Source organism: Lichenostomus cassidix, chromosome Z (assembly GCF_008360975.1).
Source record: "Lichenostomus cassidix isolate B80296 chromosome Z, HeHo_3.0, whole genome shotgun sequence".
Taxonomy (NCBI): Eukaryota; Metazoa; Chordata; class Aves; order Passeriformes; family Meliphagidae; genus Lichenostomus; species Lichenostomus cassidix.
This window is the reverse complement of record NC_139511.1, coordinates 57738047-57758153: the sequence shown is the minus strand read 5'-3', so window position 1 is coordinate 57758153 and position 20107 is coordinate 57738047. Positions and strand designations below refer to the sequence as shown.

Genomic DNA, 20107 nt, shown 5'->3' with positions numbered 1-20107 from the left:
AGCATGTGTTTGTGTAGTTAAAAACAGTCTTACAATTGGGTCTGAATGGAAAAAGGTTTCATATCCTGACATGGGGGAGAAAGGCAATTAAGAAAAGGTCTATAATACAGTTTGGGGAAAAGTTACTTCAGATAATTTTTTCCTTTGACTATTTGATATTTTTAAATCATAGTTCTTCCAAACAATCAATTGAAATTCAATCAGAGGTATTGAAACAGCATTCATCAATTATGTTACAAGTTTTATTTATTTAATGTGACCCTTACTGAGATTGCATTTTCCTACTAGAAATCTGGCTTTGATGAATCAATTTTTTTAATCAGTTGAAGAAAACAGTTCTGTTCATATTTGTTTAGTCATCAGAATTTAACTTTTATAGGCATCTTTAAATGAAGCATGCCTGTATGGTAGTCTTCACTCAGGCATGTTCTTTCATCACTTTTACATGTAACACCTCTTCAGTAAACAGCCAAAGAGCGATTTTGTCATGTATCAGGACACTGCTTGAGATATGAGCAGCATTTTAACCTGCTGAGTCAGTACTCTGCCTTCTGGTAGGTAGTATAGTAACTAGCAGCTGGCATGTCAAATAAGCAGATGCTAATTGATACTGGTGAAAATAGAAGCAGGAGGACTGAACCAAATTAACAGCTCACATCTGGGAAGAAATGTCATGGTGGTCTCTCCCCACAGTTCTCTATTTCACCAATTCACAGGTGCCTGTCTGATCAGGTAGGAAGTTGCTTGTATTTGCTAGTGTAGCACAAATAGTTATTTTCATTGGTTTTCTGCTATTTTGCCAAGTATAAGTGATTTATTTGTGGCTGAGCACTAGAGGAGCACTAGATGAGAGGGGAAAAAGGTACAGGATGGATGGGATCTTGGACTGTTTAAGCTTTCTGGTGTGCATGTGAAACTAGAATTTTACAAAAGCTTCTAACTTGGCATTGCAGCTAACTTGGCTGTGCCTGTTCTTGCAGTGCTGTGCACCACTGTGGGTTGATATGTTGTGGTATGTGGTATTTTTGGCACAAGAATTATTCAAAAATGTTTTCATGATTTGCCAATGCTTCTGAGTTCCAATTTCTTCCTAAACAAGTGTGGGATTGCTGGAGCTAGTTGAAGGAATATGACAAAAAGATTATTTACTTTATTCTTAGAAACAGCTGAACTATTTTGGCTGAAATGCAGCCTCTTCTGTCTCATGTCCCCTTAAAAATAGCGAACCAGCATGTGTAGGATATCAGCAGAAGCTTTATTTCTTATTACAGGGAATAAACAAGAGGAGTTAGAGGCATGCATGTGCCTGCAGGGCTGTGATCTTATTGGCATAATGGAGATATGGTGGGATAGTTCCTATGGGTGGAGAGCTGGAATGGAAGGGTAAGAGGCTCTTTAGGAAGGACAGGCAGGGGACATGAGGAGAGAGTGTCACCTTCCATGTCAGTGACCAGCTGGAGAGCATGGAGCTCTGCCTGGGAATGGATGAGGAGCTGAGTGAGAGCTCATGGTCAGGATTAAAGGGAGGGCAGGGACAGGGGACATTATAGTCAGGGTCTGCTGCAGGGCAGATGAGGCCCTCTACAGACAGATAGGAGCAGCCTCTTGTCCACAAGCCCTGGTGTTCATGGGGGTCTTCAACCTCTCCAGTATCTGTTGGAGGGATGACACAGCTGGGCATAGGCAATCCAAGAGGTTTTTGGTATGTGTTGGTGGTAACTTTCTTCTCCAAGTGACAGCAGAGTCAATGAGGAGAGGTGCTGTGCTGGACCATGTCACCAACAAGGAGGGGCTGGTGGGAAGGTGAAGCTCAAGAGCAGTATTGGCTTCCATGAACATGAAATGCTGGAGTTTGATTAAGATCCTTAGGGCAGCAAGGACAATAGGCTCATTACCCTGGACTCAGGGGAGCAGACTTCGGCCTCTTCAGGAACCTGCTTGGTAGAATATTATGGAATAAAGCCCTGGACGGAAGAGGGGCTCAGGAGAGCTGAATGATATTCAAGGATCTTCTGCAAGCTCAGGACTGATGCATTCCACAAAGAGGAAGTTGGGCAAAAACACTGGGATGCCTGCTTGGATGAACTCAAACACACAAAGAAAGTCTACAGGGTGGAAGCAGGGACAGATATTCTGGGAGGAATACAGAGAGAAGGCAGTGATGAGGTTAGGGAAGCTAAAGCCCTGATGGAATTTAATCTGGCTAGGGGCATCAAAGGCAATGAGGAAAACTTCTGGTTTTGTGCTGGTGCAGAATAGTTGGAACAACTGCTTTTTGTTGCCATTAATAGTGTAATTCATCTTTACTGCTTCAAGAACAAGAACATACACTTTGGGTGATTAAGTTGTAATAGATTATGTACTTGGCTTTGTTTGTTGTTGGTATGTATCTTACTACTGGCTGTATTTCAGGAGTATGTCACTGGACAAACTCCTCCCTCATTTTTCTTTGTATTTCATTTCTGTTTTCTGCTGTCATACTCCTGTCATACTGTCACCCTCTTTTGGGTGAAAGGTGACTTGGACTGTTGTCCACTTCCTGAACAATTTCTTTATTAGGTGGCGATGCACAAGATAGGCAGTGTCTTGCATGGGAGAAGAAGGAGTTTTATGTGTTTTGCAGTTTGACAGACTTTAAGATAGCTAGTTCTCCAAGACTTAGTCCCGTTCGCAAGATTCTTTGATATCTGGCTGATTTGTCTAAAAATACCATTTATTTGACACAGAACATAACAAACATACAAACATAGAATAGATTGACACATATAAACACACAATGAATACATAATTGCAACACTATAATAGTTAAAAATGCAATTATGGGGTAAAACCTTGCTTGAACTATAAAAATAGTTAAAAATGCAAGAAACGTTTGCTTGAACTATAATGCAAGTTAAGAAATGCTTGCTTGAGCTAGCTGAAATGCAAGTTAAGAAAGGTACCTATAAGTTAGCCGGAATAATACAATTTAGGAAACTTGATCTTACCAAACCCAGTTTTTGGAGCTGGGGATACATCAGCGTCCTCACTCAATCCCAGGGAAGTAACCACAGGGCTGCGTCCAAACTCAGGGGAGAGGCTTTTCACGCTCCAATGTCCATGTAGAAAGCTTCTACTTTTGCTGAGTTTTTCATGGTGTTTTATAGGGAAAAAGAGTGTGTATTTGCGGTCACTTGAAAATTCTTCACATTCTCTCAGTGTCTCACTCTGAGCTCCAGACGCCAGCACTGATAGTCTGGATTAAGCTATTGATTTAATCTGAGCCATCGATCTCGGCCAGCAATCAGGGAGAGAGAGAAGGGGGGGGGTGTTTGTCCTGCCACAGGCAGATCATTCCTTCTCCTGCAACAGCCTTCATTTTCAAAAGAATTAACTAAATGAATCTGCTTTGAAAAGACTAGGCAGGCTGAATGTCAAGTGTTTGGAGATACATTCTTATCAGTTATTTTGTTATGATCCTTGGAAGGGAAAACACTCGTGTGGATTGGATTGCCCTCAGCAGTGTATGAGGTACACTTATCCTTCTCTTTGTTATAGGAAATGTATGCAACTTATCTTACGGAAACTGCATCAAATGTCTCCATTGTTCAGGAAAGTAAGACTTAGACAAAGCAATCCTTCACTTGAATTCAAGTGAGAAAAGCTGAATAACATTATAAACTCTTACACAAATGCTAACGAAGTATTACAAGTGCATCTTTACTTGACGTATATTATTTTTATTTTATGACAGCATTTTCTGCCATAGTTACTGAGAAGGAAATGCTCAACAATTTGATTTGGATGTTCATCCTGCTCTGCAGCTCTGTAGCAGGTATGTTTCTGGATTATGAGCACCTGTCTTGCCATAAGAAATTTTTCCAAAAGGTAACATTCTCCAAATGAAATTTTGAAGAATTCTGAAAGAAGGAAAACTATATTTTAAAAGCAGAAGTTAGTAGGTGATTGACTTAGTGTACAGTATATATATATAAATTGATTTATGGTAGTCTTGATGTCCTCTTGTTGACATATTTATTTGTGAAATTTATGTATTGGATAATTTCAGATTCCTGAAATTTGGCTTCAAGAAATAAGTAGCAGCAAAAAACAAAACCCTGACAAGAACAGTTATTTCCTTCCAGGACTCTAATTGATGATTCTTGCACTGTTTGATAATTTTGTGCCAAATTCATTCATTTGGCCCACTTAGCTGTTTTTCTTGTTACATGCATTTTGTATCCAGTTCCTGCACTCTGTCTTGGAGTATAAGTTCTTAGAGGTGTACAAACACTGATGAGGTATTTAAATATATTGCAGCTTAGTTGTAAATGTTAACCTTACTTGTTTAATGTATTTTCAGGTATTCTAAGTAGTAATGATAAATGCATGTAAATTATATGTGTATCTTTTACATTTAGGAACGTTCTATAAAAACAGGCTTAAAATCCAAGATTTTCTTTTCATCATTTAGGGCCATTAAAAATTATCTGAGTGGAAATTTCCTCTTTATTTCTGTTTAGTTATAGAACCATCACTGTAATATAATACCTATTGTAATACAGTAGTTATTATGAACTAGGTTTTCAAACAGCAATATTTGATTTGAATGACTAACTGGGCATTTTATTTGAAGTCTATATGAAAAAAAAATTAAATTATCAGTAGACAACAAGGCAGCCTATCATTTTCCACTACTATTTTAAGAGGAATGAGGCTATGTAATGTCTTTGATTTTGTTTTTAGATGAAAAAATCAGATATGCTGACATTTTTCCTTCATCTCCTGAAATTGAAAGAGGATCCACCCTGCAACGATTCTGTGTTCTTAGAAAGAGCTACACACCTCAGAGAAATGCAAGCCACATAATCTGGAAATTGAATGATGAATTGATTGCTCCAGAAAACTGTAACATTGTGAATGAGACTGTATCTAGTGTAACCATCCATAATTTCACTTACAGCACAGCTTATCTGAAATGTTTCATGAAGTACATGGACAAGGAACAACTTTTGGTTCACACAAAAATTAAATCTGGCTGTAAGTAGAAAGGCAGAAAAAATAATCGTAACACTTTGTAATAGTTTACTGTGATAATTTTGCTTTTAAAGCAGCTTTTAGTTGTGGCATTTTAAAACAGCTGTATCCAAGTATATATATATAGAAATAAATAAATATAGAAATACATTTAAAAATATATATATATTTAAATGAAATAAATACTGAAAATTACCAGCATTTCTTACTGGTACAGGTCTATAACCTCTCTGACCCTGAAGTTTTCTGTTGAGTTCCAAAGGTACTGGGTGTGTTTCTTTGGTTATATTGTCTTTCTAGCCTAGCCAACTTTATCTTTCTCCAGAGAGGATTTCCTCTCTAATCCTCTCTTCTTAAGACATTATAGTTATTCACTCATATGGAGAATGTTAAAATATGTATATGAATTCTCTAATATATTGAACAGATTAAGTCCAGATTATACTAGTATATGCCTGGGGGTTCCATTCTAATAAAGATGCAATGAAAGCTTCTTTTATTAGAGTAAAACACAGCAAAAGGTCTTACTTCTCTGCAAAGTTTAATGTGCTGTAAGCTTGTTGATAGAAGTAAGATCTTTTGAGAGTTCTGTTAGACAGAACAGAAAAATACTGCTTTGAAAAGAGGGGTTTTTCAACCAGTTTATTTCACTGGGCACACTTCTCTCCCTTTCTGCTCCAATTTCTTCTAACCAGTGAAGAAATTGGGCTGTAACAAAAAAGTCTTTCAGGGTGTTACATTTTTATGGATGACTTCAGACTACGGAGATTGCAGAAAATTGTTTCCTTTGTGCTGTCTTGCTTCTAAGATAAAGGGAGTCCAGATTTAGTGATCTCTTCAAGGTCACATAGATCTGTTTTCCAGGAACTTGTCTTCTGCACTCTTGAGGTTGTGCAGATTTCTCAGATTCAGGCTTGTCAAACGGTAAACGATTAGATATTCTGTGAGAGAACCAAGAGGAGTTTTATCTGTCAGAGAATGCCCTTTATTGGGTGCTTTTGCTGTTTCTTTGTTTTCCTCTTACTTTCTGGACTGACCTTAAACTACAGGTGGTTGCAGGGGGAAGGTAGGGTGTGTGTATACTTTGATGTTCAGGAAAGCGTATGAAGTGTTTTGATATAAGATGGTTGAAGAGTTGCTGCCTTTAGGCACACGTAGTAAAGCTTTTCTGGGAAGTAGTTGGAGAAAATCTTGCTGTCTCTCCAGGGTAAGAGTGGTTTTGATTTTGGTTTTGTGAGGTGTTCTGAGGTCAGTGAGGAATGATAAAATGAAGTGCTATGAAGACATTGAATGAAATTTGTCATAATCTGCTTTTTGACCAACAAAATCAGGTGTACGTTCAAGTACTTATTTGTACTGTTTTTTTTTTAACCTTTCTCATTGTAGTTCGTCCAGACACACCAAAAAATATTTCCTGCGTTTATTTCTTTGATGATAACCTTACTTGTACCTGGAATGGAGGAAGAGAAACAAGTTTTACAAGAAAGTATACTCTTTACCGAAAACTGTAAGTTCAGTAGGTACTGGGAACTGCATTGCTGGGGTGTGACAACCAGCTCTTTTCCTCTCTTATCCTGACTTCTGGTTAAAGAAAACTTAAAAACATCATGGAGGATGGAGTCTTGGCATTTCTCAGTAAATTAAATTGATTAATTAAGGGCTGGTAATTGTTGAAAAAACTTATTGTCTGATACCTTTTTAGTATGCTGTATAAAGGACATGAGCATTCTCAACCCAATATTCAGTAGAGAAATACTTATATCAGAGCTGATATTCACTTGTTCCCTTGAAGTAACATTACTAACTAGATCAGAAGCTGAGTGACCATAGGCACAAATGGAGAATGGAGGCATTTTATAGGAGAGTTACCCAGAAACTTTCTCTGCAATGAACTATCTTCATTTTAGATGGGTAAAATAGTTTACTTCCTCATCTGCTTAAAAAAATTCCCCATCAAAATGCATTAATCCACTGCTTTACTGAAGTATTCTGCTTGACTCTAGTGGTGTTTAACTTAGTCATAAAAAGTCATAAGTTTTCAGTGGAAGAATTCAGAATTCTCGTTTTGGATTGCTTGGGGATTTCTGTTTACAAATACAAATTATGTAGTCTCATGCTTTTCAGTGTAGAAGTACAAATACTTGGTTCTTTGAATTTCTGTTAGATTTTAAATATTGGTTAGGAGCTTGCTTTTTCATAAATTACTGTGAAAGTGGTGAAATCAGTGTTGTTCCAGGGCAGATGCCAGATAAGATGTTGAAGGTGATAGCACAAATTTGTCCCAGATGCACTTGCCAATCTGTTCTTCATAGTGCTACTTCTAGTAGTGCTCTTTTTGTGCCTAACCAGGACTCCAGGTAATATTATTTCATTAAGAGATTCCTAAAGTACCTAAAGTCATTCTTGAGACTGGGAAGGAATTCAGACTCTGGAGAGTACTTTTTCATATTATACTGGTGTATACTATCTTTTATTCAAACGGTAGGGTAGGAAAACCTCCTTAGTTTTATCTACATTTTAGCTTTGACATTTTAGGCTCCCATCTTTTTAATGTGGAACTTCCTAACTCCTTCTGGTTTTTCTGTATTTTATAACCTAGCTGAGCTTGTGAAGCAAGAATCTAGAAGAGCCATTGAAAGTATGTTTCAATATTATTCCTTTTTTATAAGCACAAACTTTTTATTAACCATAGAGTGAATTGGATTGCAGAACTGTTTCCAGCCAAATCTAAAAATTAGTTTTAACCCAGGTGTCTCCCTAGCTGAGTTTCATGTGTGACTTCAAAAGCACTGGTACAAGGGGACAGGGGAATTAGGAAAGAGTATTAGTTTGCACTAACGTCATCTAAAGATGTTCACTGGTAAAAAAGTCTTGCATCTGCAAAGATACATAAATAATAAACTAACAATATGTTTGAGCTATTCTAAGAAAATCCTCTAGTTTCTAACTACTTTTGTATTTCTCTTTTTTAGGAGAAGTTCTCAAAGTACAGACGGCCACTGCAACAGTACAACAGAGTCCTGTTCATTGTTTTATCCATATAATTCATATAGTGATGACTTCTGTTTTCAGGTGGAAGCTAAAAATATTTTGGGTGAATCCTTATCAGACTGTGCTCATATACCTTTGAGTAAAATAGGTAATTAAAAAAGAGTTAAATAAATATTGTTGGCCTTTCCATGTAAAATTCTTCAAACTGGTTGGTGTTACAGCAGTAATTTTCAGCAATTTTTTGATCTTAGTGCAAGGTGGTGAAAAATGACAGGGTGTTGTTCTCATTCTCTAAAACATCTAACTGCAACAATATTTTTTAAGCTAATACCTGATGTATCCATTATTAATTACTAAGTTTTTAATTATTGACTAGTAAAGGCCCTATATTAAAACTGTTTGTCAACCTAATTGGTACTCGGCCTGTACTTTAATATTTCTGAGTGGTACCAAATATCAGCAAAACACTTGGCTGTAAATTAATTGTGATACTATCATTTCTCAAGGGCCACCCATCATTTACTCTGCTATTCTACTTTTTGGTTAGGAGTTATTTTGTTTAAAAATTTGTTAAAAAACCCTTCCTGTTCAATGTGCAAGAATGATTGCACAAAGGAGCAGTAATAATACTTTGCCTACCTCTTTTCCCTCTGTCCTGTGCTTTTTCACTATTCATTTTGGTGGTGTAGTTAATCAATAATCCTTATAACTGACTACTTTTTGCTGCAGCACTCGTCATGAGTCATATCTATTATTCCTGTGTGCAGACCTGCTGTGACTCCTCATTACTCTCCACGTTCTCTATGCCAGACATGCCTTTTCTCATTACTAGTCCGTTCTTTTCCTGTCTTCTTTACACTTCACTCCTGCTCAGATCTTTCTCAGCTGAATTCTTTCCTCATCTGCAGTTCACTCTTGCCTTTGGCACACCAGCTCTGCTTCATTTGTTTTCCCTGCTGTTTTCTCTCTGCAGTATTTTTCAGGGCTGATACAAATGAAAGACATCTGCACATCTGTTTGAGAGCAGGTTTGTGAGCAGAATCGTAGAATCATGGAAAAGCTTGGGTGGGCAAGGTGTCTAATGGACATCTTCCACTAGACCAGGTTGTTCAAAGTGCCATCTAATTAAAGCAGTTACATGTGCAATTTCTCTTACAGATAACTTCCTGTATGTAGAATTATGGCTGTAAAATAAACATCACATGAATAGTTTCTTTTATAGACCATAATGAATGGTCTCTGATAGGATGTGTGTTATTGGGATAAGGATTTAGCTCCTTGGAACACACATAGACAGAGAAATTCTGAACTTCTGTAGGTGTGCTCTCCTCTCTTAATGTTTTTGTTTCTTCATTTCAGAGAAATTTGCCCCTCCTGAAATACTTTCAGTTAAAAAAATCCCTGGTATAAGGCAGTTACTAACAGTAACCTGGAAAATGCCTGAGAAGATTCGCTCTTTACGACATTTGATTTGCCAGGTTCAATACAGAAACTTGTATTCAAACTTTACAGTAAGTTACATAATTTTTCTTCCGAATGCCAGTTTCTTTGTGACTAACTTCTTAATGTTATAGTAGTTTAAGTAGAAAAAAAAGGCAACATGTTGTTTGAAATAATGATGATAACCTTTTTATTTTTGTGGAATGTTATCAGGGTGAGTGATCTGAAGAACATTGTTTGGTTTTCTACGGTTAATTTTCCTCTTTCTTTTGGTCAATATCTGTTTTGGTATATACCATACTTCTCGGTAGTATTCTGTGAAAGCTTGAGGGATGACCTTAGGCCAAGGGATTACATAGGCAGTCAGTCAAAATATTTCATTTTCCCATGCATTCTGGTGTTGAAAACAGCTGTCACTCAGAACCACAATACTTGAATCTGATTAAGATGGAATAATGCTATGTTTATTTTGAAATGAAAGAAAATACAACTTTTGCAAGATGGAAAATAGGGGAATTTATTTTGCTGAGTTTGTATTTCTGGCACTTAAATTGAACTGTTGTAAAAAAACCCCAGTATTTGCATATTTCAGATTATTTATTCCTATGCTTCTCCGTATGGAAGGGACTGTGTTTGTAGTTTTACTGTTTCTGCTTCCAAATTAAAGAACTGGCCAAGTTTCTTCGATTGCTTTTTTAAGTACCTTGAACTGAGATGTCTGCCTAGATCTAGCTATTTTATGCACCACATGTGTAATTTTGGGAGAGAAAGTCATCAAGGTAGTCTTCAGAGCTTTAAAGAAGTTTCCAATAGTAAAGATGTTTCTGCCTAGCATCCTTCTCACATTCTCAAGCATCATTGTATGTAGGTATGACATACTAATTTTTGGATTCATGATATAATAGCCAGGATGATTGGATGGGCAGGATGGCTCAGATCCAACTGAGATATTAGAAATGGAACTAATAATTGTTTAAAACACCTGTTTGAGATGCTTACCCTTTTGGAGTCAAGGCACTGATGTCCTTGTGACACTTACCTGCTATGAGGTCCTTTCCAAATGTTGAAAACATTCATGTCCTTGAAAGGCTACAGCTTTCTGTGTTGTATCCACCTGCATTAGAAATAATCTGTCCACTTTTTTGATATCAAATACAGTCTGTGTCCTTTTGCTTCCTCTATCACACTTGCATTTTCACAGAGGCATGCCAGAAAAAAACAGTAGCTATCCATGATTAGTAAAGACATACGAGCTGTTTTTTGGTCAGTACATACATGTGAAAAAACCCCAAAACAACCCAAAACCAATCCCCAAAAAGCTTTGCTAAAAATGCTTGAGCAAATGGCAATTATCTTCTTGGCCTTTAAAGTCATCCAAACAAACCAGTCTAAATAGTTTGGTGTGAGCTGTTTTTGCTGAGCGAAAAACAGGTGACCTGTTTTCATACTTGCATATACTAAGTTTCTACTAAGTTTCTAATTATAGTGCCATGTTGGTAGTGGCCTTTTGGCAAATTAACTAAAACCTAGTATGAGGTGTCTCCCATTCTGTGTCAGGTTCTGCCGGAGGTTGATAAGAGTTTTGGAGCCCTTTTTATTGTAAGTTCAATGCAGAATCTGTCACCTACAGTGGTTTGGAGACCCCTGAGTTCATTCTCATAGAAGCAGGTATTTTTTGACAGTGAATTTCTTGAGATGAGATCTTCAGTTTCATTAGGCAGTGCACTTCCCATTAAGGTGTTCATATAAGTGGATGTCTGCATTTTGTGTTGTTATAGACTGATTCGCTTTTCACTGGAAGGTTCAACTGAAGGCCAAGAATTCTTCAATGTGTTTTAGCCCTGTGACTGTTGGAGTGAGGTTCCTTTTAAGACAAAGAAATTACTCACATTGTCATGACTTTTCTGAAAAGATACTGCATCATTTATTTCTCATACTTCTGTCTTCCTTTACCACTTACAGGCTTCATCTTACTTTTTTTTCCTTTCAGTACTAGAATTTTTTGTCTTTTCATTTGCCTTTTCATTTTAATCCTATGCTGATAATGTTTGGGGCAGCGCACAGCCACACCGTTGTATGGTTAAGAGCTAGAAGGCCTTGTCACTCAGAAAAGAAAAGCAAGGCAGGAAACAAGTACCCAGCTGACTCACTAACTGTGGGCAATCACTGCTTCCCCTAGGATGATGCTGTTGTTGGACATTATTGTAGCTTTAGCAATAACCAGTGGCTTCACACCCATGGGAAGTGCATTCCTCCAGCAGCTCCTGTGCCAGCACAGCTGCTCTAGAATCACATGTGAGCTGCACGCTGTTCAAGCCATAGGTCAGTCAGTAGAGACCTAGTTTGGGACCAAGTTTTTTAAAAACTGGAGTTTTACAGGAAGAGCAAAGATGCTACACAGAAAAATGAAGTATAAAACAAGCAATCTTGAGTTTCAGAGGAGTGAGGTGGGATAACAAAAACTGCATCTTTTGTGTTTTTTTTAAAGAAACAAGTCATATATCTGCATGCAATTTTATATCAAATAATTCTTTTCATGTACCTATTTTCAGGAATTTGTCAATGTCTCACTGAAGTCTGAAGAGAAAACATCATCATGTAATCTCACAGGTCTGTGGGACTCCACAGACTATTCTGTTGCTGTTCGGTGTATCCGTAGTGAGTCAGTATTTTGGAGTGGATGGAGTGGAGAGAAAAATGGAAGCACAGAAGAAAAAGGTAAACATCTTACCTGTAAAAGTTTTTCTTCTGTTATACTTTGAGGCATTAGGATTAATAAATAAAGACTGTGTTTCAGCATATTATCAGTCTCTTGAATTTAGAATTCTGTTGCTTAAACAGAACATGAGTATTTTGTTTAAAGATAGAAGAGGAAAACTGAAAGATGAGCAAATAGTGGAGGAGATTTGAAAAGTGATTCAAACAACCTAGTGCTAAGGAAGAAAACAGATGAGTAGATAGACAGTGAAGAGAGGGAAAATTAAGAGTGTAGATGGAGATTTAATAATGCAAAGTAAAATAGTAAGTAGCAGAAAAGTAGTGCAGCATGTATGTTCAATGAACTTAGTTATAAGTAGAGAAACCAAAATGCCAGTTATAAAACAAGACCAGAAAATATCTTCTAGGAGACTCTAGGACTGAACAAATAAAAGTGAGCAGTGGCAAACTTATGGAAAGAAAGAAGTACCTAATTAGGGAAAAAAAGACATTACATTACAGAAGAGAAAACTTACTTCTAGTAAGTTTCCCTTAGACTGTGTTTGAAACATTTGGATTGTTTTCAACATATTAGACTATCTTTTTAATATAGCAACAAATTGCAAGTTATTTTTTTTGTCTTTAAATAGCTCCTTCAGGAAAAGTGGATTTGTGGAGAGTAATTGAGTCTTCACACTCATCTAGAAGTAGATCTGTACATCTTATGTGGAAGGTATGTACTTTTTGTGAATTGATAATCATACTGGTATCCTGTAGCTGATGTGTTTAAGTATTTTAGTGTTGCAGGATGTATAGCTGCCAGAGGCATTTGCTCTTACCAGAAAAAAAACCCTCACTGAACTAAATTAGAATTGAAAAGGCTTTTGTTTACTGAATGATAAGGGAATGGAGTTTTGTAATCTGTGTGGAAAGGGAGCATTTAATTGTGTTCAGATCACTGGAAAATCTCATTGAAAGTCCTTACAGCTGCATTTAAATAATCCATTTTACCAAAGCTGTGTTTAAATTAATTTTAATTTTCTAGTAAAGTGTCCAAAGGCTCTTTGCATTTCAAATCTCAGTATTTGACTTCTGAAATCAGTCAAGGAGTTTGTAGTGACTGTCTGTCCTGAAGATGAGCCTGAAGAAAATACCTTGCTTTTCTCAATACAGTGTAGTAGTTTTGTAATTTAATCTTTAATACAGCATATATTTTTTTCTTGTGCAAATAACACTGTGAAACACTTACTGGTGCATATTTTTTTTAATAGCCATTAAAAAGCTTTCCACCTCCTGGGAGAATTCTAGGCTACAAAATACAGTATTTTCCAGAAAACAAGTTTGCACTTAAAAGGACAAACAACACTACTGAAAGGAAAATCACTTTAGTTTTAAATGAAGAAGCACATACAATATCTGTCACTGCCTATAACTCTGCTGGAGAGTCTCCTGAAGCTACTTTGAGGATTCCATCCACTGATGAAAAAAGTAAGATTCCTCGATGTCATGTTATATTTTTCTCATTAATGAAAAAGTGATTTTCATGACACCTCTAAGTTCATACATAGTGGAAGCAAAATTGTGCTAAGGACTTCTGTCCTGTGTATGTATGTATATCTTGTCATATTTTGCTGTCATGTATCATGTTTCTGTTATAGACAATTATTGTTGGACATTTTGTTTGGAGATAAAATTACTAAGTTATGAAAAATTTCTGATGTCTTATTGAATTTCTACTGTATTACTTTCTGCGGGTTTTTTTGATTAGTTTAGGTTTTTTTCCTAACTTTGCACCTCCTGAATAAATTTATGGAGTGCTACCCAATTCCTTTGCATCCCTTTGTTAGCTCATAAGATTGGTTACCACAGGGCACTATTGCAGAGTATTTAACAACATCATTCAAAGGTACAATAAATAGAAGTCTTTCAGTTGTGTTAGTAGAAACAGAGAAAGAAGCCTTGTTATTCTCGTTTCATGTGCATTCCCAGAGCACCCATCCCACCCACCGCCAGGGTTAGGAAGCTGGTCTGCTCTAGCACAAGGGTTGCTCTTTGTTTCTTATGTTTAATTCTGATAGTGTTCTGAGCCTTGTATTGCAACATTGTGTTGCCTGCCATGATCTGTCAGACAGGTTCTATTTGACACACTTGAATCACTTCTGCATCAGTTGTTCATGATATAAGTGCAGGTGTCAGGTGTCCCCCTGGAACTGCTCAATTAAATTCCATTTCTAATCAGAAAACTGGATATGTAGATGTGATGTAACTTTGTCCTAGAGGTTGCTGACTACCTCCCTGTCCACTTCTGCATCCCACCATGAAGGTTTTTCTGACTTTTCCATGCTGTGACGTGCTTTTCCCCCCACCAGATATATCTCCTTTTCCCCCTGCTTCATCATGTCTTTTTTGCCTCTGGTTTGCCCGGTTGGGTTTTTACTCAGACTTTCATTACCCCTGCAGGCTGATGGTTCACCTTTGCTTCACTGTCATTCATGACCTTGCTGACTTGCTTTACTGTTCCCCTATTGCCTTCATCATATCTAAACTTGCTTATGAGCTAGCTGCAAAATTGGTAGTAAATCAGTTTATAAAATTTTACACACTGTGAAATTTGGATTCTAAAAGAGACTGGTTCTTGAATTCTTTGTGTTTTTCAAGTTTTATGAAGATAGAATTGATGCTATTTCTTGTTAAATTTTTAGCCTCTCAGATTATTGAAAGAGTCATGACTTCTACAACAAATGAAGAAGTGGTTGTGGAATGGATAACCTCTGAACGAGAAGTAACCAAATACGTGGTTGAGTGGTATGAGGAATTGGAGATGGACCCTTTTGGTAGATCATGGCAATATGTATCGAATTCTACAAAATGGAAGAATAACAAAAGTATGTTTATTTATCAATTGCAGCTGTAACAATGTACAGATGCACATGTATTTATAGGTAGACTGAAAAGAGCAAACAAGGATGAGTTAATGGAACTGTCCTCAGACCGTTTTAAACCTAACAGTATTATTACATGCTTTAGTGAAATCTCTGCATATAATGTAATAGAATTTTTTAGTCTTTCAAATTTTCATGCAACATGCCAGGTAGTGTTTGCTCCCATACAAGATTAGGCTACAGATTTTGTGTTAAAGCAGTTCTATGGCCTGTTCTTCTGCCAGTAGGGGGCCTGTCACTGGTGCAACCTCTTTTAGCAGGGGAATCTAGAACTAAAAAAAATAGAATATGGAAAAAAATCATGCTTCTTCATGTGTTTTAGAGAGAGGGAGCATCATAGTCCTTCATGGGCTGCAAAGGGATGGCCTGCTTCAGCATGGTTTTCACCACAGGCGGCAAAGGAATTTTTACTTCCTCTTCTCCAGCGTGGGTTTCCACCCACAAGAGACAGTCCTCACTGAACTTCTCCAACATGGGTCCTTCCCACAGGCTGCAGCTATTCCCTAATTGCTCCAGCATGCCTCCCCTGTGAGGTCACATTCTCCTTCAGGCATCCATCTGTTTCAGTGTGGGGTCCTCCACTGGCTGCAGATGGATGCTCCATTTTAGGCTCATTCACACATCACAGTTCCTTCAACTCAAGTTCACACTGGAGTTCCAGTCTGTCCAGTACAGCAGCACTGCTCTGGCCACCTGCCAGCCCAGGCATATCCCCATGGCTCTTATCAAAATGTTCTCAGGCACAAATCAGTAAGATGTTAAGCAGTGCAGCACTACAGCAAGCAGCAAAAGCAAAAAGTGGCCACTAAGTAGCACTAGACTCTAATATCCAGTTGAGCAAGTGAACCCCATGGCAAGCACAGGAGACTGCTTATCACTAGCTGAACAGCAACTTACAGCTATGAGTTCAGTCTAGTACATGCCAAACAAATTTGTCATCATCTCAGTGGTTCAACTCCAGCCTGCCTCCCAAAGAAGGACTGCTGTGGTTTAACCCCAGCCAGCAGCCAAGCCCAGGCAGCTGCTTGCTCACTGCCCTACCAGTGACATCAGAGAGAAAATCAGAAGGGTAAGAGCTGGGAAACTCATGGGTTGAGATACAGACGGTTTAACAGGGAAAGAAAAAGCTGTGAACACAAACAAAGCAAAACAAGGAATGAATTCACTGCTTCCTGTGGGCAGGCAGTGTTCAGCCATCACCAGGAGAGCAGGGCCCCATGACATGTAGTGGTGGCTTAAACACCATCACTCCAAACATCTCTCCCCTTCCTCCATCTTCCCCCCCTTTATATAGTGAGCATGACGTCACATATGGTCTGGAATATCCCTGTGGTCAGTTGGGGTCACCTGTCCTGGCTGTCTCTTGCCATCCTCCTGTGACACCCCAGTCCCCTCACCAGCATGGCAGTACAAGAAGCAGAACAGCTTGGCTCTGTGTGAGCCCTACTCAGCAATAACAAAAACATCTTTATATTATTAACCCTGTGTTCAGTACAAAAACTAGCCCACACCAGCCACTGGGGAGAAAATTAACTCTACTCTAGCTAAAACCAGCTGGGGTAATGTATATTTAATGGCCATCATAACTCTTGCTGCATTGCAATAGGTGTAAGGGACTGAAAGAGCAGCAGAAAGCTGATATAATGCAGGAGGATCTGTCGATAGCCATTATTATTGCTGAGCAAGCTGCTGGGCTTGAGAGGAATGATCCAGGAAACCTGTTACACTGGTTTTATTCCAGGGGATGTAAAGCTACAGATATATCATCTTAGAGTTGATGGGAGTTGCTGGAAGTAGTGGGTGCACCCTGTTGATTACTTGGCAGCTGGATTATTCAGAGTTCAAAACTTCATTTCCAGAACCTTGAACTATGTCTTGAAACATAAAATTCTAGCACAGAGATCTCACCTGGGCCAGTTGTACCCTTGAGAAGCAGATCTGCAGTTGGCATAACTGGAACATCAGTGTAAAAATAATAGAATATTAGAATATTCTGAGTTGTATGTGGCCCAGAAGGATCACAGAAATCCAGCTCCTGGCCCTGCACAGGGCACTCCAAGAATCACACCATGTACTCAAGAGCATTGTCCAACCATTTCTCAAACTCTGCTGGGCTTGGTGCTGTGACCACTTCCCAGAAGAGCCTTTTCCAGTGCCCAGCCACCCTCTGGTTCAAGAACCTTCCCTGATGCAACTTCTTGCCATTCTCTCAGGTCCTAAGTGTTAAAAGCTGGGACCCCACTGCTTTTTGATCTGTTTGATGCATGAGACAAAACTATCTCCTGCAGAGCAGTAAACATGAAGATGTGTGAAACTAAAGGTACTACCTTTAAGTGTGATTTAATACTGTTGTTTGAAAATAGAGATTTCCTCTGAAATCATAAACTGTTTTTCAATGAGTAAGTGGATTCACATAGAGAAGTTTTATGAAGCTGAATTATAATTACCTATTCAAAGTATTTCTAGTGAAAAATGAATCAGAAACAATGTGCTCTTATTAATACTACTATGAAAAAAATGTGTTAAAGGCAGTAATGAGTATTCAAGTCAATAATTACATACTGTGCTTGCTAAAGAGTTGAAGAAAATAGTCAATAACAGTATATTTAGAATTCCCTTTATGATTTAGTCTATTTTCATTGCATTAATGCCACACAGAAATTATACATAAATATTCTTTTCTTTCCTTTACAGAAAACTTTAAACCATTTACATGCTATAACATCTCAGTGTATCCTCTTTATGAAAGTAAAGTAGCAGCTCCATCTTACGCACAAATCTATGCTCAAGAAAAAGGTATTTATTTTAAAGTAAATGTTGTGAAAGATGTGTTGTAGCCTGTTTCTCAGGATGTATTATCTTTGAGTGATTTGATACTATCATTATTTGAAAGAGAGATGAAGATGGTGGAAAAAACCCCAGGTTTCAGGGTTCCTGATTTGTGTTCTGTTCAGCAACAAAATTGGTCTGTAAGAACGTATTCATCTTGTGATACAGGTACATTGCTGCTTGAAACCACTAATTTTTTGGTGAAGTTTACATATTGTGTACAAAACATGTGGAAAAAGTATAGTTCCAAGCATGAAAGAGTTCTTAAACTAGCTATATCTTCAATGTTGCAGCTCATTTAGAGATACAATTATACTTGATTTTAATGCTTGTCAGTCTTAATATATGAGGAAATTCTACCTATGAAATAAAATGGGTGGTTTGAAAAACTTACTTTGTGTTAAATTTTATGATGTAATAAAATATTTGCAGTCTTGCACGTGGAAAATGCTAAGACATGATGCTTGTAACTGGATAGAAACTGTGGATGAAGTAGTCTTTTACGGGGGAAGGGGTAAAGTTTCTTTATTTGTAGAAGTTTAATGTGAATTCAATGATTTATACAGCCTGCTATAAGAATGCAGTTTACTGGAAATGTTAAGATTTCATGTGAAAATGTTGATTTGTGTGTGTGTGCATAAATAGATGTGTGCAAATGTGCATACACACAAAGTACAATGCACCACTGAACAGCATTAGTTACTGGCAGGAAGCAATGGAGTATTTGATTTTTGGGTAATAATTACTAGCACTGAGAGCTGTGTTTTGAGTGCTTTCCTGTTTATAGGTAGCTGCAAGAACACTCAAGGTTGTTAGAGAATGGGAAGGAAGCTATAAGTTTTAAAACTGAAACACAGAGAACTCTTTCTTCCAAGTTATGAACAATGCATGTGAGGTGGTATTGTGTAAGTAGAAAGGCTTTGTTTAGTGTGATGGGCAAGGCTGGGGCTGCTGGGGGTGCTGGAGATGCCACTTGAATTCCAGCTCAGCCACAGACCTCCTGCATAGGCAGTGGCCTTACACCTGAGTCCTCACATGAGTGCATAAGGATGTTTTTCCTCTTGATCTGTCTTTGATATTGTGACAATAGAGCCTTTTAATTATCTCGAGGTATTTGACTACAGTAACACCTAAAACTATGCAAATGGCAGAATAGATGGGGTGAAGTTTTTTCAGAAGAATTCACACATAAAAGAGGGTGAGAAAAGTTAAGGGTTATGTCAGAGCACTAAGACTACATACTTTCTCATGCATATGTTTGCCATAATGTTATTGGTACGTGTGAAGTTACAGAGGCAGATAACATTGTGGTACATTGACTATTTCATTACTTTTGCTATTTTATGATGCTTCTCTGCAGAGCCATCAGAAGGACCTGTGGCTGATACAAGCATTCTGGGGAAAAATGAAGTTACAATAAAGTGGAATGAAATTTCAAAGGACAAAAGAAATGGATTTATCACTAACTATACAATATTTTATAAACCTGAAGGTGGAGAAGAATTGAGTAAGTATACATTAAGCAGCGATGCTTTCAACAGGGTTTGGAAATTTTCAATCTTTCTCCCATCGTGACGCAACTTTGAAGTCAATGGAAAAAGTCATTGCAGGAGTAGAGGAGCTAAAATATTTTGGAGAGTCATAGATTCTGTGTAAATTCACAGATCATGAGGGTTCAGTGAATTTGAGTTCTCATGCTCATTGTTAAAAGGATACGCCTTCAGCTTCTAGGAAAGTATGGTGGAAATTTTCTGTTAAAATGTTTTTATTCAATGTTATATTAAAAGCAAATTAGGAAATAACAGTAAAATAAGCTACCAAAAGTAGTTTCTTTGGACATAGTTTTTAGATCAGTTTCTTCAGATGTATTTGGTTTTCTGTGCTTGCTATTGCTTTTCTGGTCTGGAGGCTGATAGCATAAATTTGAGCATATTCCTAATCTCTTCCTCAGGAATAGTGTCCATACAATCTGGCAGTATGATGCTGTCCATTCAAAACTCTTTAGTTTAAATTTCAGCAGAAGCTTTCATGAAAAGTATTTGGGTGACCTAAATGTTTCTTCCTATATAGTTTATGAAGAATGCTGTCGGATCATCCAATACTTCAGAATTGGTTTTTTCCCTCCCGTTTATAGACATCATTGTTAACAGGCACCTAAAACAATCTCTTTTGCAAAGTTTGCAAATGTACAA

The 20107-nt window shown here is 37.6% G+C and overlaps 1 protein-coding gene across 1 annotated transcript in view; it reads left to right on the top strand.

Moving 5' to 3' along the window:
* The window catches only part of IL31RA (interleukin 31 receptor A), a 34988-nt gene that overhangs the window by 6691 nt on the left and 8190 nt on the right, over positions 1 to 20107 (top strand). The window contains exons 2-12 of the mRNA XM_085041809.1: positions 3734 to 3814; positions 4726 to 5019; positions 6403 to 6523; positions 7989 to 8155; positions 9367 to 9518; positions 12000 to 12165; positions 12795 to 12877; positions 13416 to 13632; positions 14847 to 15029; positions 17781 to 17882; positions 19276 to 19422. Coding sequence (XP_084897935.1) covers positions 3763 to 3814; positions 4726 to 5019; positions 6403 to 6523; positions 7989 to 8155; positions 9367 to 9518; positions 12000 to 12165; positions 12795 to 12877; positions 13416 to 13632; positions 14847 to 15029; positions 17781 to 17882; positions 19276 to 19422 — 1684 coding nt within the window. The 5' untranslated portion in view covers positions 3734 to 3762. The remainder of the gene's footprint in view (positions 1 to 3733; positions 3815 to 4725; positions 5020 to 6402; positions 6524 to 7988; positions 8156 to 9366; positions 9519 to 11999; positions 12166 to 12794; positions 12878 to 13415; positions 13633 to 14846; positions 15030 to 17780; positions 17883 to 19275; positions 19423 to 20107) is intronic.